Source organism: Cucurbita maxima, unplaced genomic scaffold (genome assembly GCF_002738345.1).
Source record: "Cucurbita maxima cultivar Rimu unplaced genomic scaffold, Cmax_1.0 Cma_Scf00018, whole genome shotgun sequence".
NCBI classification, from domain to species: Eukaryota; Viridiplantae; Streptophyta; class Magnoliopsida; order Cucurbitales; family Cucurbitaceae; genus Cucurbita; species Cucurbita maxima.
Genome location: NW_019272034.1, coordinates 3,717,154 through 3,738,350, shown reverse-complemented (window position 1 = coordinate 3,738,350; position 21,197 = coordinate 3,717,154). Strand labels below are relative to the sequence as shown.

At 37.6% G+C, this 21,197-nt stretch overlaps 3 protein-coding genes and 1 pseudogene across 4 annotated transcripts; all 4 read left to right on the top strand.

The window, feature by feature from the left end:
- The first annotated feature begins 282 nt into the window (after positions 1–282).
- LOC111492903 (senescence associated gene 20-like) lies at positions 283–959 on the top strand. The gene has a single exon (XM_023142410.1). It carries the CDS (start codon positions 530–532, stop codon positions 881–883), a length of 354 nt encoding a protein of 117 aa, XP_022998178.1. The 5' UTR covers positions 283–529; the 3' UTR covers positions 884–959.
- Positions 960–3,201: 2,242 nt separating this feature from the next.
- Positions 3,202–6,365, top strand: LOC111493013 (U2 small nuclear ribonucleoprotein B'' 2-like). Its single transcript, XM_023142578.1, has 5 exons — positions 3,202–3,387; positions 4,145–4,317; positions 4,971–5,064; positions 5,281–5,360; positions 5,668–6,365. Exons 1-5 carry the CDS (start codon positions 3,315–3,317, stop codon positions 5,941–5,943), a joined length of 696 nt encoding a protein of 231 aa, XP_022998346.1. The 5' UTR covers positions 3,202–3,314; the 3' UTR covers positions 5,944–6,365.
- A 2,972-nt stretch (positions 6,366–9,337) lies between these two features.
- Positions 9,338–11,547, top strand: LOC111493163 (probable WRKY transcription factor 26). 2 transcript variants are annotated; one of them, XM_023142800.1, is made up of 5 exons: positions 9,338–9,723; positions 9,913–10,080; positions 10,175–10,707; positions 10,803–10,967; positions 11,056–11,547. In XM_023142800.1, exons 1-5 carry the CDS (start codon positions 9,412–9,414, stop codon positions 11,519–11,521), a joined length of 1,644 nt encoding a protein of 547 aa, XP_022998568.1. In that variant the 5' UTR covers positions 9,338–9,411; the 3' UTR covers positions 11,522–11,547. The 2 variants fall into 2 exon arrangements, with proteins under 2 accessions (XP_022998568.1, XP_022998567.1); XM_023142799.1 differs by having other exon boundaries at positions 9,340–9,723; positions 10,175–10,710.
- A 1,849-nt stretch (positions 11,548–13,396) lies between these two features.
- On the top strand, positions 13,397–20,545 carry LOC111493260 (annotated as a pseudogene).
- The last annotated feature ends 652 nt before the right edge of the window (positions 20,546–21,197 follow it).

Below are 21,197 nucleotides of genomic sequence, written 5' to 3'. Positions count from 1 at the left end.
CTAAGTTATAACAAGTGCCGAACAATTGTTGTCCTGCTACTAATATAATATTAATTAGTTGAAGACATGGAATATAATCACGACTAGACCTAATGAATATAATCACTATAGAAATATAATAATAATAATAATAATAAACACCATGAACTTGGAAACAATATATATATTTTTTTTTTTCTATTTTTGTTTTATTATTGTCAAATTGACAAATCTTTAGAGCATAGAACCCTCTCGAACACATGCACTCCAACTCGTTATAAAAGGTCACCAAGGCGGAAAAAGTTTCAACTTTAATTCACTCCAACACTCGTTTTTCCGGCGAACATAATTCAACCGGCCTCCGGCAGCACTCGTCGGAAATACGAAACTGGCAAACTCAGAGTCGTCGTCGGAGCAGAACGAGATCAGCGTTGCGATAGTGACGGCACTTTACGAGGCGTTGAGTTCCAAAGACGTGGAGACGGTGCACCGCCTTCTGGCGCCGGACCTGGAGTGGTGGTTCCATGGTCCACCGTCGCACCAGTACTTGATGCGTCTCCTCACCGGCGTCTCCTCCTCTTCCTTCGTCTTCACACCCATCTCCATCGTCGCATTTGGGCCCACCGTCCTCGCTGAAGGCTACAACACGAAACGCGCCGTTTCATGGGTCCATGCCTGGACCATTACTGATGGGGTTATAACACATGTCAAGGAGTATCTTAACACTTCTGTTACTGTCAAGCGTTTCGTCACCGCCGCTGATGAGGAGTCGCCGTCGTCATCTCCGCCGTATGCGGAGGCGGATACCCTGATGACGACTAACTGCCAGAGTGTGTGGCAGAGCAAGGTGTGCGGCGAGTCGGTCCCTGGTCTTGTTTTGGCACTTCAGATGCATATGTTGTGAACCATGTAAATTTGTCTGTCTCAACTCCAACAACCTGCGCTGGTTTAGTACTCCTACGTTAATTTATAAAATAAAATGGTTTTATATACGATGTTCCAAATATATATATATTATATAGTTTATGAATTTGACTCGATATTCCACGTAGGTCGGAATAGCATGCAATTTAACTAAATAGTTCAACAACAAAAAAAAAAATGTAAAAAGAAATATATTCACTCGATGTGAAAACGTCATAAAATATAAAAATATAAAAACATTTAAGAGTGTTGCTCATGTTAGATAAAAATCTCACATCGGCTAATTTAGAGAATGATCATGGATTTATTATCAAAGAATGCTATCTACAGGATGATGCCTTTTGGGGAAACCCAAAGCGCTCAAAGTGGACAATATCGTACTATTGTAGAGAGTTGTGTTCATCTAACATGGTATTAAAGTCATGTCATTAAAATCCTAAAATGTCGAACAAAGTATTGTGAGTCTCGAAGACATAGTCAAAAAGTGATTAAAGTATCGAACAAAGGGTGTACTTTGTTCAAAACCTCTAAAAGAAGTCGAGCCTCGATTAAGGGAGACGTATTTTGTTCGAGGGGAGGTGTTGGATATTCTCTATTGGGATGAGACTTTTTGGGGAAGTCCAAACAATATCATACTATTGTAGAGAGTTGTCGTGTTCATCTAACAGCCCCATGATCAGTTTCGCTACCCTATTTATTGAAATGACTTTTAGGTAAGGATAAGGTCGTAGCACGGGAGTAACTAACAGAATTAGACACCAATATTAAATTCTCGACAATAAATAATAAAATAATCCTATCTCATGAAATTTTTTTGAAATTTGAAGAAGCTACTTAATATCGATTTTTGTACGTGAGTCATCCTTAATAAATAAAGGACTAAAAAGTGCATGGAGGAAGCTTCGTATAAACTTTTTGGTAGTTTATATAATGGAGTAAAATAATAAAAATATTCATATGATTTATTTATTTATTAAATATATTATACATAAAAAAAGGCATAATAACTTTAATTTATTTACTAATAAATAATTAAACTCCCTTGATTATAAATATATTAATGTCACCTTAATACTCCACTATGTAGCGTTATTGTCGCTAATGCAACAAATTGCTATAGGTGCGTAAACTCCCTAAAAGCAACAACATTTGTTTATCCTTAGTGTGTTGGTTGGTTTGATAATCCTATGTTAGTAGACATCATTCGTTCCTATATATTTAATTTGAAAAAAAGCGCTAGCCTAACTAGTTAGTATACTCTACCTATCAGTTATAAGATGTTATTAATAGGGTATCTGTATAAAGATTTGATCGGGAGTTCACATATTGACTGACCATCCTGAAAATATAGCTATGACTCGAACCACCACTTGACTTAACCCTACTCGAACATCCTAAAAATAGAGCTATAACTCGAATCACAACCTGACCCAACCCTACTCGACTATCCTGAAAATAGAGATATAACTTGGAACCACAACCTGGCCCAACCCTACTCTCTATCTTTGGGTAGGGTTGTGTTGTTGTGACCTTATTTTGTAGTTCCATTTTCAAAAAATTCAAACCAACCCAAAAAAATAGACCTAACCTAATCCAACTTTTATGATTTGGGTTGGGTTGGGGAGTCTAGATTTAGATTATTGGGTCATATGAACACCTCCCCTCCATCATGGTATGATGTTTTCTACTGTCCACTTTGAACATAAGCTCTCATGACGGTGTTTTAGGCTNCCCCAAAAGGCCTCATAACAACAAAGATAATGTTCCTTGATTATAAACCATGATCATTTTCTAAATTAGCGGACTTTCATCATCTAATACCTCCCCTCGAACAATGTACACCTCCCTTTAATCAAGGCTCGACTCTTTTTTCTTTTGGAGTCTTAGTCATTTTTTCTCCCCTTAATCGAGGCTTGACTTTTTTTTTTTTTTTTTTGAGTCTTAGTCATTTTTTACTATGCCTTCGAGGAGGCCCGTTACTTTTTTTTTTTTGAAGTCCTTTGTTCGATATTTGAGAATTTACCAATCTATTGACACAACTAAGTTTAAGGTATAGCTCTGATACCACGTTAGATGAACACGAATCTCACAATGATAGGTCCCTATGTGCGTTTTTTTTTTTACTTTCCAATATTATCGGGGTATATAAATACTAAGCAAAATTTTTAAATATTAGTATTTTTTACAAGGAATATCCTAAAAAAAAAGTTTGAATGACCCATTGACAAGCAACTCTTTTGGGCCTGGGTTGAATATTGGAGGCCCATTAGCAATTTTGCTATTCTAGGGCTCTATCCTGCTTCCGCCGAGTCTCCTTCGTCCTGTACATTCGAAGAACCAGATTTGTGTTCGGTGCTCCGTGATTCTCTGTAAGCCGAAGGCGCTGAACGCGAACGCGAACGCGAACCACCATGTTATTGGGGGATATACCACCTAACCAGACCATATACATTAAGAATCTCAATGAGAAGGTCAAGAAAGAAGGTGATTCTGTTCCCTTTTTGCTTATCCCTTGTGTAAATGATTTTTTCTCCTGTTCAATGAGTAGATAGCTTAGTGATTTGAACTGATCTGCGTGACATTTTATTATTTTCATTTCGCTTTCAGCTCAAAATTCAGCTACTGTCTTGCCTGTTTTTGGGCGAAGTTTTGCTTGTTTTTGTTACAGTTTTAAATATTTCTGATTGCCACACAGTGACTACTCGAGAATGTAGATATTACAGTTGAAATTTGGTTTTTAGGGTGAGGGACCTGATGACTTGAAATTTTAGTTTGGATAATCTGACGGCGTCTTGCTTTCCCGTGGCATTTTGGATTTTGTTTACTGTCTTGGTTGATTAGCCCTTTTTTTTATAACGATTTGGACTTTAGTTTTTGGGTTTTGAAAATTAAGCTGGTAAACACAACTTCCACATTGTTTTCTTTGTTTTTCCGTCTACTTATGTATGTTTTCGAAATTCAAGCTAAAATTTGTAAACTAAGAAAAATTAATTTTTAAAAGCTTGTTTTTTTTCTTGGAATTTGGCATGTATATTTGGAAAGATGAAGGCCATTATAAAGAAATGAAGAGAAAACAAGCACACTTTTCAAAAATCAAAAACTAAAAACCAAATGGTTAATCATACATGGCCTTAATGTTTAGTTCTTGACAATGTTGCATCGCATGTGAAGTGTGGGTTTCAAACCTATGGCTTCTTAATGTTCGGATTTGATGGTATACTGAATTTCTCCTGTTTGACAGAATTGAAGAGATCCCTCTATGCTTTGTTTTCTCAATATGGAAGGATCCTTGACGTTGTTGCCTTGAAGACACCGAGGCTTCGAGGGCAAGCATGGGTCGCATTTAGTGAAGTGACTGCAGCTAGCAATGCTGTGCGGCAGATGCAAAACTTCCCATTCTATGATAAACCTATGGTTCGTTTCTAGCTGATCACAATTTTTGAACTTGCTCTTCATAGTCTTTTTTTGGACTTTCATCTATGGGCTGTTCCAGTACGCTTCAAAGTTCTTTGGGTAACTGTGGATAGTTTGATGGTCAGGGACTTGAAGTAATCCTGAGTGTTATGTGAAGAGCGTCATGTGAATATCTATACACAACAACACTTAACATTATGACAGTTTAGCTGCTTTGCATATCCAAAATTATGTCTTTTATCTTTTTGAATATGTAGGTTTATTATATTGGCTATATGCCTTCTTTGATCATTTTGAGATCTTCATTTGCAACTCCTGTCTATTGACATTTCTTCTGTCAATGTATGCCATCATACTTATGTAGTGCTTAAAATGTTGTTGACACACTAAATCTTGATATTGATTGTAAACTATGCGAAGGGATTTTTTTTCTCATTTTTCTAACATACCACAGACGTATCCATAATTCTATTTGGTAGAAACAAGTATTGTTACTATCTTTTCTTCTAAAAAAATCAGTTAGTTTTTGTTTCATCTTGAAAATTTGTGTATTGTCTTGTTGCCCATTCATACAATTTTCTGATATTGGATATGTAGATGACTTTCTGTTGCCTATCCCAAAAGTTTGAAATGACTATTTTTCTTTTGTGCAGCGAATTCAATATGCCAAAACCAAATCAGATTGTGTTGCTAAAGCTGATGGAAGCTTTGTGCCAAGGGAGAAGAAAAAGAAGCAAGAGGAAAAAGGTGATTGTAACACCAAGTACTCTTTCTAAATTTCTTTTTGAACTTCGTGGTGGACATAATCTTGAAGTTGGCGGGGGGACAGTTATAATTAACCTATGAAACATTGTTTTAGGGAACTGGTTGGAAATAACCTCTCATTTTCCAATTGCATTGCTTTTAAGAAGTTGCGAGGTTTTTAAACTGTGTTCCTTATTATCTTTTAATTTGCATATCCAGCTGAGAGAAAGCGACGTACTGAAGAAACACACCAATCTGCGATGCCCAATGGAGCAACCGCTGAGAATGGAGGTTCAAATGTAAGTTTTCTTCACTTTTTTTTTTTTTTTTTTGCTTTCGTTTTTGTGATGTCAAATGGATATTTTTCTTCTTCATACGAGCTGTATTGTATTAATTGCTACTCTAGAAGTGGTCCTGAGCATTAATTGTATGAGTCTTTTTGGATGGCGTGGTTCTCTGGTTAGTTGTTTTTTCTTCTCATCAGTTTTTAAAGACATTGATGTCTATTTCAATTAGATTTCATGTTAGTACCCCTTAGATCAGGCAATGTTATTCAACTTTTTTTCACAATTACTTATGCTAAGAACGCCTCTTCATTGTGTGTAGGCCACATTCCGTCATGCAAATCCAAGCGCTCCAGAAGCTACTCCAAACAACATACTATTTATTGAGAATTTGCCTCATGAAACTTCGAGTATGATGTTGCAAGTCCTCTTCCAACAATATCCTGGATTCAGGGAAGTCCGAATGATCGAAGCAAAGCCGGGTATTGCATTTGTTGAGTTTGAAGATGATGTTCAATCCTCTATGGCCATGCAGGCTCTTCAAGGCTTTAAAATTGATCCCCAACATCCCATGGCTATCTCTTTTGCAAAGAAGTAACTCAACCTTTGTTCTACTCTTAGTTTTAGTAACATGCAGCGGGATTATGTTAATGTCGGAGCATATTAGTATGGGTCAGAAGTTTTTATGTAAAGTTCAGATATCCTTCCCCTCCGTTCAACGATAAAAGAGAACGAAAGAACTAAAACATTGGGATAGGCAGTCCACTGATTCCAAAGGATGAGGATATCAAACCAAGGGACTCAATGAGTTTGCCGGCTGTGTTCATTTCAGTTTCCAGCGGTAGCAAGAAAATAGTTTTATGTTAGGTTGTCAAAAAGGAAACAGAAAGAACCAATCAAAGACTTATTTCTAAATGTGTTCATGTACTACAGGGAGCTGTAATTCAGGAAAACAATGTTTGATTACATTTTTGCATGAATATTTCGTTCTTGACAATGAAGTGTTGATAAACATTTCTGTCAAAGTCTCAGGGACAGAGCTGCTTGGTGCGTGCATTATCTTCCACTGGTCGATTGTGAGCAAGATTTGACCCAAATTTAGTTTGAAAATTGTGTCCTTAACTGGTTCAAATGCGCAGCTATTGCTTGTTTTATCATTCTTAAATGTTGGGCCATCTTGATATTTTGTTTCATAGGGATCAGTGCTCCATCAAGTCTTGACTGCTGACCATCATCAGACTTTCAGTGCTGAATCTGACATTGCGTCTCTCTCTGGGCATATCCATTCAGATACATCCGACCACGTCGCCTGTAAGCTTCTTTTTTCTTGTCTTTTTCATATTCCTGCATATTCTCCATGAAATATTCAAAGATATTTAGAAACATCCATGATATGGATATAAATATTGATTAGGTAAAAAAGTTATGGCTGTTTTCTTCCGTCTTATTATTTTGTTGCAAACCCAATTCATTCCCATAAATTAGGCTGCCTTCCACATGGATTGTTTCATTGTTTTCTGTCTGTTCTCATGTTTTTTTAATCGAAGCAATAATGACGAAAGTTAGATGTTCCTCCAAGACGAATGAGACAACGAATGGATAAAGCTGAATAATTCTCTTTTCTTTATTTTAGGAGTATTTTAGCGCTCTTTTTGAAAATTGTAAAATTAATTAGATCTTAGAGAATTTTTGACTTGTGGCTTAGTTTATGTGGTCTGGAACTCTAAAAATTTCGAGTTTGACATGTTTGTGCGATACTGAGAATCTATCTAACTTCACTCTAGCTTTAGTTAAGATAGCATACTTTTTTAATCAAAAGGTAAAAATTAAACTTTTAAAGAAAAAGGAAAGTTTAGAGAATCTATTATAATGAACTGAGTTGTCTCGAACTTTATTATAATCCGTTTTGCATGGTTTGAACATTTTACCGAATGACAGACTATATCGACTTATTCTCTTCTCTGTAGGCAAATAGATGCTTGACTTTACAACTTTAAATTTATACAAACGTAACTTGTCAACACGTTGTGGATATGTTGACGATAAAAGGAATAAGGAATAATAAATGTGTGTCGTGTAAAAGAAGAGGAAATAAGAATAATGGTGCAAAATTCAAGCTGATCCAATGTGCAGTTTGCTTGCAAAGACCCCAACCAAAATCTTCTCAAATGGAAGCTCTTATTTTAAGCATGTGGATGATGTATATCCGTATGACCCAACAACATTCATGCCATATATATATATATATTTTTATAATTTTATTAATTTTTTTAAAAAAATCTAACCCTTTTTTTCCTGGCCACGTGGAACTTGGCTGCTCTCTTTTTTCTCCTTTCTCTCGTTGTCGTTTGGTTCTATAAGTGATGACGTCATAAATCCTCTTTTCACATTTTCTTCTCCCCCACCCAAAAGTTCCACGAAATTGACCTGGTTGGAGAGGAGAACAAAACGCCCTTACCCTTTATAAGGGCGTGAAAACCTTCTCCTAACAGACGCGTTTTAAAGCCTTGAGGGAAATCCCGAAAGGGAAAGCTCAAAAAGGATAATTTCTGCTAGCGGTGGATCTGGGTCGTTACAAATGGTGTCAGAGCTCGACACTAGACGATGTACCAGCCTCCTCGTTGTTCCCCGAACGGGGTAGACACGAGGCAGTGTACCAGTAAAATAGGGTTTATCACCCCTTCCGATTCTCAATTTTTAATATGAAAAAACTTTACGTATGAACTGAACCAAAAAAAATTTCAACTTCAACTAAAAAAACTTAACCCAACTCAATTTTTACAATTTGGGTTGAGTAGTCTGAGTTGTTCGAGTAATCAAATCTATTAAAAATAAATAAAAGAAATCAATAAATTCATGCAATGTATTCTCCAATAAAAATGTAAATCCCAATTTTGTTATAAATTTTCATTAATATTTGCATTATTCATGTTAATAATTATAGATAAGATTTATTATAAGCGTATGAACCTAATTAAGAGACGCCAAGTTGGACAAAATCTTTGTTAATATGAAAATATTAATAATTAGAGCTCTCAAACTTGAAAATTGTCCAAATATTTGTGAATATTATTGTAAAATACAACTCATTTTCATGCGAGCTTCATTAATATTCTTTTTTCCTATTTTAAAATAAATTAATATTCTTTTGTAATCTTTCTTTAAGAGTGGACTATTCCCAAAGTATTCAATTGAAGAACATCCCTTGGATTTTAACTTACTTAAAAAAAAAAAAAAAATCCAATTAAATTATTAATTTGATTCGTACCAATTTAGTCGTGTATTTGAATATATATTTTTAATTAAGCTTTAAACGTGCAGTGTTAGGGTTACGTATATTTATCATATATTCTAACCAATCTATGTATATTCAATTTTATAATTATTTTTTAAGTTTAACCCTACAGTGATGATTCAAACCTTTATGAATTTTGAGTTAGATACTTCCTTCGTATGTAGCAGATTTTCTAGCGTTTGCGTATGCTTCTCCTCTTGAAACATGCCCTACCTATCAACTCGATACCCTAATATGGCTCGTGTTGATATATGAAAATAGATTTTACTCTTAAAAACAGTTATAGATGTGTAAATAACGTAGCTATATTGCATAGAATGTTAAAGCCATCGAATGAGATCTTGATTCAAATTTTCAACAACTGGGTGTTACTCTAAATACGGAAAAACATATACTAGAGAAAAAAAAAATATATACTGAAAGGATTCGTGTTGGTCTATACCAATTTTAGACGGGTTAAGAATGAGGTGAAACATGAATGGAACACGACAACAAACAAGTGACATAAAGAGAGAAAAGGACCAATCTCTCTCTCTCTCTCTTAATTTGAGCAAGAAAAAAAGAAATGGAAAAAAAAATAAAGAAAATTAAGTCAGCCGCCATTCGGTCAAACCCACGAGTTTTGACCAAAACAGAGTCAACAATAGACTCGCCTTCCTGGAACCATCCTCTCCATCTTCTTCAATACCCTCTCTTCCTCTCCTTCTTAATCTTTCTCCTTCCGCCATTTCTCCTTTCAGTTTCCTCTGTTTCTCTCTGCTCTGTTCATTCATGGCCTCCTCTTCCGGGAGCTTAGACACCTCTGCTAATTCCCATCCTTCTTTCACTTTCTCCACTCATCCTTTCATGACTACTTCTTACTCCGACCTTCTCGCCGCCGGCAGCAACGATCTTCCATCCTCCGCCGCTGCCCACGGAGCTCACCGAGGCACTGGAACCGGAGTTCCTAAATTCAAATCCCTCCCTCCTCCTTCTCTGCCTCTGTCGCCACCTACTCTGTTTCCTTCTCCCCTGTTCTCCATTCCTCCTGGTTTGAGCCCCACCGAGCTTCTTGATTCGCCGGTTTTCCTCAGTGGTTCTTATGTAAGATTCCATTTTCTTTATGGGTTTTCGATTTTACTTAATGGGTCGGTCTTGTTATGATGAAATTCATGTTGATTTTAATGGGATTTGTTTTTTTTTTTTTTTTTTTTTTTTTTTTTTTTTTTTTTTTTTTTTTTTTTTTTTTTTTTTTTTTTTTTTTTTTTTTTTTTTTTTGTGTTTTGTGTTCAGGTTCTGCCGTCGCCGACCACTGGGAGTTTCCCGTCGCAGTCGTTGAATTGGAAGAACAATTCTGGGTGTAATCAACAGAGCATCAAAGAAGAGAACAAATTCTTGTCGGAATTCTCATTTCTAAATCAATCGTCTCAGCCACCGACATCTTTTCAGCCAGCTCCGACGGTACGTTAGATCGAAACAGAGGACTCTGTTTTCTTTTTCAAAATTTGAATTGTTCATTTAGTTAAATCTCTGAATCTTTTGTTTTTGAATATAGACTCAAGGAAAGAAACAGGACGGATCGATGCAGAGCTTCTCACCGGAATATGGGATTGTTCAAAACCAGAGCCAGAACAACGCCGGCAGAGATTACCCTCAACAATCTCAGACGGTGAATCGGAGATCCGACGACGGTTACAACTGGAGAAAATACGGCCAAAAACAGGTCAAGGGAAGTGAAAATCCGAGAAGCTATTACAAGTGCACCTTCCCCAATTGCCCAACAAAGAAAAAGGTCGAAAGATCCTTAGATGGACAGATCACGGAGATCGTTTACAAAGGCGGCCATAACCACCCGAAGCCACAGTCAACGAGGAAGTCATCGTTGTCGTCCGCCGTGTCGGCGTCAAATCCAGCCGCCAACGATATGGCGGAGCAGTCATTCACAACCCAAGGAAGCGGTCAAGTCGACGGCGTTGCAACGCCGGAGAATTCATTGATCTCGGTCGGCGACGATGACTTCGATCGGAGCTCTCAGAGGAGCAAATCTGCAGGAGACGATAACGACGAGGACGAACCAGAGGCCAAGAGGTGGTGAGTGGAGCTAAACCCAATACTCTGGTTTTGCTAAATGACTCTGTTTTTGTGTTTTGTATACTAAGAAGAATTTGGTTATGGATCTTCAGGAGAAGGGATGGTGATAACAGTGAAGGGATTTCAGCTGCAGGTAACCGGACCGTGAGAGAGCCGAGAGTCGTTGTTCAAACCACCAGCGACATCGACATTCTCGACGACGGTTACCGGTGGAGGAAGTACGGCCAAAAAGTGGTTAAGGGAAACCCAAATCCAAGGTAAATAAACTATTAATCCTGTGAAGTTACCGTTTTTTTTTATTTGTTAAGAACGAGAAAGCGACATATATTTCATAATTAATTGCAGGAGTTATTACAAATGTACAAACCCGGGATGTCCAGTAAGAAAGCATGTAGAGAGAGCCTCACATGATCTACGAGCAGTGATCACAACCTACGAAGGCAAACACAACCACGAAGTCCCACCGGCACGCGGCAGCGGAAGCCATTCCCTCAGCCGTCCATTTCCCAGCAATGACCCGTCGGCCACCGCAATCCGCCCATTGGCGGTGACCCATCAAGCAAACAACGGCGCTGACAACAACGACGACAACCTTCTTCATGGTATGAGGCTACAACAATCTTCGGACAACCAAACACCATTCACACTAGAAATGGTGCAAACTCCAAATGGATTTTCATTCCCAGAATTTTGGAACTCCATTGGGATGGGGTCCTACATGAATCCAACACAATCCAACGACAATACGTTCATTAGAGCAAAAGAAGAGCCGAGAGATCACGATATGTTCATCCAATCTCACCTATGTTGATTGAGACAAGGAATTTTCATGGGATTTCTTCAAATTAGACAAAACTTGAGATCCAACCAAGAAAAAACAGACAGAAAAATAAGGTTCATTCATTTTTTTTTTTTTTTTTTATGTATATTTTTTCATAGGATTGGTTGGTTTTTTTTAATGTTTTTTTTTTGTTATAGTGAGCCACATATTACAATTATATCTTAATTATTATTTTCTATTCTAATTTTTGTCGAAGAACTTCATTTTTATTATTTATTATTGTTTTATTCTAAATTTGAATATAAAATTTAATAGAAATTCATAAATTTTGTTCAAGTTTTTTTTTATTTAAAAAAATCAATTAGAGGAAGAGATAGATACGTGGACGGGGTTGTTGAGAGGTCTATAGAAGGGGAGTCATTGCTGACGTAAGCATGATGTTTGAACGAGTCAAAGAAAGCGGCCGTGATTACGTGGCGGAGAAGTCAACTTTGGTGGAATTAAGGAGTAAATGACCATTTTAACCCGATTTCCCACAGAGGGTATTTTGGTAAAATAGAGTAAGAAGATTGGGTCGTGAATGACACGGAGTAAATTGGGAAGACAGGAATGACACTTGGCAGAAGCTTATTGGAGGATGGGAGTTTGTTCAACAACCGACTTGTCGTAACCAATTTAGCATTGATTGTATGTGGGGTATTCCTAATCACTCCGTTCACACCCCGACGGTACAATTTAGATTAAGATTTCATTTAAAAAATAACTATTTAATTTTTGTTGCCAATCATATAAATAAATTTAATATAATGATAAGTGAAGGTACCTGTTGTTAGAATCCCACAACAACACATACTCGATCTAGATGAAGATCACTAAGAACAAGAGAGAAAAATGTAAGAAGATCACCAATGTGGAAGATCGTTGATAGTCCGTGGTGCCTGATCTGGTTCCTCTCGTGCTTCTAGTTCACTCTATACTCCCCTTAGGATACAAATATTGTTCATGTTCTCCACACCCACATCCGTAAGAATGTGATGATGAGGGATTAACATCAAATGCATTATACGGTGGTGTACATAAAATTATCACGAACCACGAGTCAATATCATCTTATGATGGGACACATCTCTTCGACATCATTTAGTATAACTTGGAACAACTGCTCCTCTACTAGAATGTACTCCTGTTGAGCATGCCTTCTACATCAAGTACCACGATGAAAACTAATAGGGAGGTTATACATATTTCAATTTTCTCGAGACGAACTCTTCAGACGATGACAATATTTAATCATGCCACTTGACCATAAGACGTTCTCTCGAGTGATGTAGCACCTAGTAATATTCCAATACCAATCCGTAAATTGGAGTTTAAGACATCAACTAGAGCATCAATTATATAAAAAATCGGAACAACAAACGAACATTTTTTAGGCTCGAGCCAGAGAGCTAATACAAAAGACCACCAAACTCGTTAATGATTCTTAACCGTTCACACATTATGTCAACTTTGTTTTTACATAAAACGACTCAAAATACCACGTGCTCTCTTAACAAACACATATCGAGTTTAAGGAGATCAAACGTGTAACTATATGCATAGCTGACCTATGCAAAATCAGGTGCGTCTCTCCCCCTTCTTTTGGACGAATCTACACCAACATTCTTTTTCCAACTAACATAGAACACATTGCATCTGTTTATCAATTTGAAACAGGTCGTGGATGGATTTTAACAGCCCTACTTATAGAACGAGCGCGGATTAAGTTAGAACCAAACATATGGAAAATTTGAAGTTGGCAAAGGGAAAATACGTGGTTTAGAATGATTAAACCCAATTAACCACAGATTATTGAAGCAATTTTGCAATACAAACAGATACTTTAAACGTCATGAAGGCTAAAAAATGAGTACTCAAGTAGCTCATAATGGAAGCTGGGTATGCCAGCCTAATTCCAATTACCAATCATGAGGCATCTTCTTTGGCGACACCCCTTTCTCCTATGGAAGCTCCATTCTTCTTGCTCAACTTTCTCTCTCCTCCCTTCTTACCTCTCTTTTACCATGCATTCTCACTCCTCTGGGCGAAAGCTCGTTCATTTCTCAAATGCTGGTAACTTCACGAACAAACTCAATCTTTTATGTTCTTTGATTTTGATATCTAGGTTTTGTTTGTAGGTCGGTCTCATGCTCGGGCCGTCGTTTTACCGCGGCGATAGTCCGACTTTGGAGGCAATATTTCCATTCAAAAGCTTCTACTTTTCCGAAACGTTTGCGTTCTTCGGGTGCTTAGTGTTCATGTTTCTCGTTGGAGTTAAAATGGATTTAACCATAATTCAAAGAACGGGAAGAAAGGCTATGGTGATTGGAGTTTTAGCGTTTATATCGCCATTGTTTATCAACTTCACATTAGCATCATATTTAAAGAATTCGATCGACATGGACTTACAATTGAAAAAAATCCCTCACCGTGATTGGAGTGTTTCAAGCCTCGAGTTCTTTTCATGTTATCGCTTGTTATTTAGCCGATACCAATCTTCTAAACTCCGATATCGGTCGTCTTGCTCTCTCGTCTTCGATGATTAGTGGGATGTTGAGTTGGATTGCATCGGTTGTCGGGTTCATGGTGCAACAAACGTCAAACCGATAACAAGATGCATTGCCATGGATTGCTCTTTGCATTGTTTGCATGATTATTCTTGTGATTTACATTTTGCGGCCTATTATGTTATGGATCATTGAACAAACTAATAACTCCGGGAGAGTCATCAAAGAAGACTACGTGCTTTTGGTGTTTTTAATGTTGTTGTTTTGTGCTTTGTTTAGTGAGTTTGTCGGACAGCATTTTATGTTGGGGCCGATGATTCTTGGGCTGGCTGTGCCTGATGGGCCGCCACTTGGCACGGCGTTGGTGGATAAACTTGACTCCTCCATTATGCTGCCGTGCTACTTTGTGATAAGTGGGGCTAAGATCAATCTTTCGGAGATAAATATGAGGAGCGCTTGGATTGTTCAAGTGTTGGCGTTAGGGAGCTTTCTAGGGAAGTCGATTGGGACCGTGCTGCCTTCTTTGTATTGCAAAATGCCTTTGGTTGATTCGTTATCGCTCGGACTCATCATGAGCACGCAAGGCATCGCCGATATTCTCGTTCTCCAACATGCCATGCTCCTCTTTGTAACTCTCTCACGACTGCCCTCTTCGTTAAATTAATAAAAGTATCGTTAGTACCACATTTCAAAGTTGTACAGATGATAGATCAGAAATCGTATGCTATGATAGTGGTAGCGATGATGGTAGTAACAGGGACGATATCACCAATAGTGAAAATTATATACATCCCATCAAAGAAATACAAATCGAGTATCAGGAGGAGGACGACAATCAAGCATGCTAGACCTAGCGGGGAGCTGCGGTTGTTGGTTTGTATCCACCACCATGACAACACTCCCTCCATAATCAACTTGCTTGAGGTCTCCAATCCCACCCTCAAAAGCCCTATCTACTTCTACCTTCTCCATCTCATCCAACTCACGGGTCGAGCCTCTCCACTCTTTATCGATCATCACAATGGTAGTCATCATGACTCCCAACGTTTCGATCCAATTGTCAACGCCTTCCAAATCTACCAGAAAAACAATTACGATAAAGTTGTTTAATTTATCATGACCCATCAACATATATTTTTTAATTCGATTTTGACTCGACGTTAATTATCTAATGTTGTTTTCTATTCGGGTGTGATTAGGTTTCAATGAATGCCTTCACATCCATAGCTCCCTACGTTAGTATGCACGACGATGTGTGTATGTTAGCGTGGGAGAAACGGGTGGCAATGGTGATTGTACCGTTTCACGAGTGGAGGACGATGAATGGTATTGTGGAATCGATGAATCAAATAAGGGGAGTGAACAAGAATATTTTGTCAAAGGATCCTTGTTCGGTTGGGATCTTGATTGATCGTGTGAGCTTGCAGAGCACGGCGACGATGTCGATGATGAATAGAGCAGATTGTTGGAAAAAGGGATAGTGAAAGATATAAGAATAGATAGAATAAATGAATGCTGCAGTGCTTTATTATTGTCTACTGACTTGATGCTTAGAGGGTTACACAATTCCCATATTTATAGCTTATACACTTACTAGAAACATTCAAATCTAGAAACATTCAAATCTACTAACCATCTCCTAAAATCTCCTAAAATCTTGGTAGTTTGAATATTTGAATCATATCTCAATTACTCTGAATCATATTTTTTTGAATACTTTGAATCATATCTTAACACTCTCCCTTGATTCAAAGTCGCAAATGCCAAGTAATCGTCTGAAGTAGCAAAACTTTTCTTTTGACAAAGCCTTGGTAAGTATGTTTGCTAGCAATATTTCAAGACAATTTCTTCGGTTGCAACAAGATCACGAATATAGTGATGTCGAAGTTCAATATGTTTTGTTCTACTGTGAAACATTGGGTTCTTTATCATAGAAATAGTTGCTTTATTATCACAAAATATCTTTGTTGCCCCTTTTTTCTCTTGTTGAAGATAAGCTAACATTCTTCTTAGCCAAATAGCTTAACACGCTGCTGAAGTTGCTGCAACATATTCTGCTTCTGACGTTGACAACAACACTGTTGCTTGCTTCTTTGAGCTCCAAGTGATCGCTCCTGACCCTAAAGTGAAAACATTGGCTGAAATGCTTCGTCTATCATCTAATGATCCTGCCCAATCACTATCAGTGAATCAATATAGTTTGAAATTAGAGGATTTAGAATACCAAATTCCATACTCCATAGTTCCGGCAATGTAACGTAAGACTCTTTTTGCTGCTCCATAATGAACCTTTGAAGGATGTTGCATAAACTTAGAAATAATACCAACCAGAAATGCAATGTCGGGTCGTGTGTGAGTTAAATAAATTAATCCGCCAACTAAGCTCCTGAACTTTCTAGCATTTGTCATTTCTGCTTCATCATCATGTTGTAATTTCTCATTAATATTCATAGGTGTAGCTGCAGGCTTACAATTAAGCATACCAAATTTACTCATAATATCTTTGACATATTTTCTTTGTGAAATAAACATTCCATCCTCAACTTGATATACTTCAAGACCAAAAAAATAGTGTAATAAACCCATATCTAACATCTCAAATTCACTCATCATTTGAGACTTAAATTTATCCAAAAGAGAGTTAGAAGAGCTAGTGTAAATAATATCGTCAACATAGAGGCAAATAATGATGAAATCACTTTTACCTTCCTTCTTCACATATAAAGTAGGCTCATTCTCACTTCTCATGTATTCTTTCTTTTGAAAATACTCATCAATCTTGCTGTACCAAGCTCGAGGGGCCTACTTTAATCCGTATAGTGCCTTTCTCAACTTGTATACCTTTGTTTCTTTGTCCTTCTTTATGAATCCTTCTGGTTGTGCTACATAAACCTCTTCTTGTAAATCTCCGTTAAGAAATGTTGACTTAACATCAAACTGATAAACCGACCATCGCAATTCTGCTGCTAATGCTAGAATAGTTCTTATAATTTCAAAACGAGCTACTGGAGAAAAAGTTTCTTCAAAATCTATACCTTGTTGTTGTGCATACCCTTTTGCTACAAGACAGGCCTTATGCTTTTGTATGCTTTCATCTAATGCAAATTTTGTCTTGAACACCCATTTCAAATTGATTGCATTTTTTTCGTTTGGTAAGTCAACCATCTCCCATGTTTCATTTTTCTCAATGGACTGCATCTCTTCTACCATGGTTTTCTTCCACTCTTCTTTTTCAGCTGCTTGTTCATAACTCATAGGATCTGAAATAGTAAGAGCAAATTGACATGATGCATAGATGTCAGTTAAAGATTTATACTTCCTTGGAGGTGTCTCATCTGAAAGTTCTTCAAGAGAAGAATCGCTGTTTATGATGCTGAAGATGATGAATTTGACACATTTTGTGTTGCAGTGGAGGCACTAGGAGATGCACTGGAGTTGACCCTTGTCTCTTCATTTGGAGAAACTTCAACTGTAATCTTTTGCTGCTCCTATTCTTTACTCCAATCTCAACTCACGTTTTCATTAAATATTACATCTCTTCTAACTAAAATCTTTTCACTGATGGGGTTGTATAATTTATATGCCTCTGATTGAGTACAATAGCCAATGAAAATACATTTTTCAGATTTTTCATCAAGCTTCTAACGAATTTGAGGATGTTTCAAAGCATAAGCAACACAACCAAAGATTCGTAAATAACTTACACTTGGTTTCCTTCCATGTCATGCTTCATAAGGAGTTCGATTCATAATCGCCTTTGTTGGTGAGATGTTTAATAGATAAACGATGTTGCTACGGCTTCTGCCCAAAATTGGTTTGGAAGTGTTCTTGCTTGTAACATACTTCTTGTCATCACCACAATAGTTCGATTTTTTCGTTCAGCGATTCCATTTTGTTCTGGAGTGTAGGAAGCTGTTAATTCCCTTTGGATGCCCTCTTCTTCACAAAATAGATTGAACTCTTTAGATATGAACTCGTCACCTCTGTCTGTTCGAAGAACTTTAATGTGACAGCCACTTTGGTTCTCTACCATTGGTTTAAAAATCTGGAACTTCTGAAAAGTTTCTGACTTACGTTGTAGGAAGTAAACCCAGCTCATGCGACTATAATCATCAATGAATAGTTCTAGACAATGTGAAGCTCTTCGAGTTTTTCCAATAGGAAATAACTTCCTAGTCTGCTTGCCATAAATGCATCATTCACATAAATTAGTTGAGTCAATTCTTGGTAATCCGAAAACCATACCTTTATTCCTGAGTATTTTCAGGCCATTCATATGAAGATGTCCATATCTGAGATGTCATAATGTGGAGTCATCTTTCGTGATAGCAGCAAAAGCAAAATCCTTTAGGTTAGAAATATTAAGTGGAAACATATTATTTGAAGTCATGACAATTTGAACTTTATGGCCTGATTTCTTATGTGTAATGACACATGTGTTGTCATCAAATAGAACTGAATGTTCTCTGGTCATCAATTGTCCAACACTCAATAAATTATACCCTAAATTAGGTACAAATTGAACATTATCTAATTGTTTTATCTTATCATGACTGGTTTCGACTTTCACTGTACCTTTTCCCTCAACTTGCATCTCTTTTGTGTTTCCAAGTTGCACCTTAATTTTTTGCGTCTCATCAAGCTCTTTGAATAAAGATTTGGTGTCTGTCATATGGTTCGAGCATCTGCTATCAACAAACCATAAGTCACCCTTTTTTGGATTAGTATCCATGCACGCCATAAGCAGCTTTTCTTCTTCTTCTTCATTCTCTGCTGCAAAATTCATTCGTTGATTTTTATACCAACAATCCGATTTTGTGTGCCCATACCTTCTGCAATGGTAACACTGTATGACATTCCTTTGTTCATTGAATTGTCTCTGTCCATCACTTCTCCATCTACCCCTGTTATCACAACCACCATGGAAGCTGCGAAATCCTCCTCTTCTACCTGCTAAATTAATATTTTCTCTTTTGTTGTTTTCGTTGTTGGTTGTCTCCTTCACATGCAGTTCCTTTTCTTCGTTCCTTTCTGATGCTCTATTGATTCTTGTCTCTGGGCCTGAAGCAAGCCCATCAATTCATCAACGGTGAGTATGGATAGATTCTTAGCTTCTTCTATGGCAGCCACCACATGGTCAAACTTTGGAGTCAAGCTTCTCAACATCTTTGCAACAATTGTTTCGTTTGAAATTTTCTCTCCATAGGTACGCATCTGACTGACTATTGTCATTGCTCTTGACAAAAAATCAGCAATTGATTCGCCATTCGTCATGAGTAGAGTTTCAAAATCACGTCTTAGAGATTGCAATTTCACTGTCATGACCATTGAATCTCCAATAAACTCCTTCTGTAGAATTGACCATGTCTGCTTTGATGTGGTTGCTGCTGCAATTCGTGAGAAAATAGTCTCATGAACTGCTTGCTGAATAATGAATAAAGTCTTGTCATCGTTTTTCTTGATTTCTCTTATTCTCTCATTTTCTTCTATTGTGGGTTCTAATACATCAACAAACCTGTGCTCCACCAAGTCCCATAGCTCCTGCGATCTGAGCAAGGTCTTCATCTTGATGCTCCACCACTCATATTTCTCACCATTAAAGATCGGTAACAACGGTGCATAGGAAGAAAAGCCAGCTACTGCCATTTTTGTTTTGTGAAAGAAAATAATCACTCGCCCTCGTGTCGAACGAACTTGGCTTTGATACCAAAATTGTTGGAAAAAGGGATATTGAAAGAGATTAGAATAGATGAATGTTGTATTATTGTCTACTCACTTGATGCTTGGAGGGTTACACAATTCCCGTATTTATAGCTTATACACTGGACCAGAAATAATAAATCATGGAAATGTAGAAAAATTCAAATCTACTAACAATCTCCTAGAATCTTGGTAATTTGAATATTTGAATCATATCTCCATTCCTCTAAATCATATCTTTTTTAATATTTTGAATCATATCTCAACAAATTTGTATAAGGTGGGAATGCTTTTCGTGGAAGGGGCGGACGATCGAGAGGCATTGGCGTATGCCACTCGCATGGCGGAGCATCCGATGGTGGCGCTCACGGTGGTCCGGTAGCTGCTACTGGAAAGTAAGACCGAACACAGGGCGGAATTGATTCTTGATTCAGAGATGTTAAACGAGTTCAAGAGGATAATGGAAACCTCAGTGATTCAGCACTGTGTTTATGAAGAGGAAATGGTGAAAGATTGCGTTGGGTTGATCAACGTGATAAGAACAATGGAACAGAATTATGATCTCATGTTGGTGGGGCGGCGCCACGACGGCGAGTCGGAGCTGTTCATGGGGTTGAACGAGTGGAACGAGTACCCTGAGCTGGGCATCATCGGAGACATGTTCGCCTCCACCGATTTCAGCGGCGCCGTCGCAATGCTAGTAGTTCAGCAGCGGACAATCGGCGACGATGAGGATCTTCTAGATGATTTTCGATGCCTCATGGAGGAGTCATTTTCTGTGGATATAAAGCCCTATAACAACAATTGAATTTTTCTCCCTTGTATATAATTTTTTGTTTAATAAAAAATTTCATTTCAATTAATTTTTTTAATAGATAGTTTCTATTTATTAATATAATTTTTTATTAAAAAATTCACACATATATCATGTGAGTAGGACGGGGATTTAGGGTTGACACAAAAACGAAAAATATACGTTTAGTTAATGGAGATCTCACTCTAGTTGTAGAAGGGAACGAAACATTTCTTATAAAAGTGTGGGAACTTCTCTCTAGCAGACGGGTTTTAGAATCGTGAGGCTAAGGGCAATACGTAATGGGTTAAAGCGAACAATATTTGTTAGCGGTGGGGTTGAGCTATTACAAATGGTATCAGTGCCAGACATGGGCAGTGAGGACGTTGAGCCTCCAAGGAGGTCGATATCGTGAGACTAAGGGCGATACGTAATGGGCTAAACGAATAATATTTGTTAACGGCAGGGTTGAGCTATTACAAATGGTATCAGAGTCATACATGGGTAGTGAGGACGTTGGACCTCCAAGGAGTTGGATTCTGAGATCCCATCTCGGTTGGAGAGGAAAAGGAAACATTTCTTATAAAGGTGTGAGAATTTCTCTCTAGTAGACACGTTTTAAAATCGTGAGACAGACGTCGATACGTAATGGGCTAAAGAGAACAAT

Bases quoted from the DNA above. Each gene is read 5' to 3' on its own strand.
- LOC111492903 (XM_023142410.1), top strand. From the start codon at position 530: ATGCGTCTCCTCACCGGCGTCTCCTCCTCTTCCTTCGTCTTCACACCC.
- LOC111493013 (XM_023142578.1), top strand. From the start codon at position 3,315: ATGTTATTGGGGGATATACCACCTAACCAGACCATATACATTAAGAAT. The intron at 4,318-4,970 runs GTTCGTTTCTAG...TCTTTTGTGCAG, and splicing joins CATTCTATGATAAACCTATG to CGAATTCAATATGCCAAAAC. The intron at 5,361-5,667 runs GTAAGTTTTCTT...CATTGTGTGTAG, and splicing joins CTGAGAATGGAGGTTCAAAT to GCCACATTCCGTCATGCAAA.
- LOC111493163 (XM_023142799.1), top strand. From the start codon at position 9,412: ATGGCCTCCTCTTCCGGGAGCTTAGACACCTCTGCTAATTCCCATCCT. The intron at 9,724-9,912 runs GTAAGATTCCAT...TTTTGTGTTCAG, and splicing joins TTTTCCTCAGTGGTTCTTAT to GTTCTGCCGTCGCCGACCAC. The intron at 10,081-10,174 runs GTACGTTAGATC...TTTTGAATATAG, and splicing joins CTTTTCAGCCAGCTCCGACG to ACTCAAGGAAAGAAACAGGA.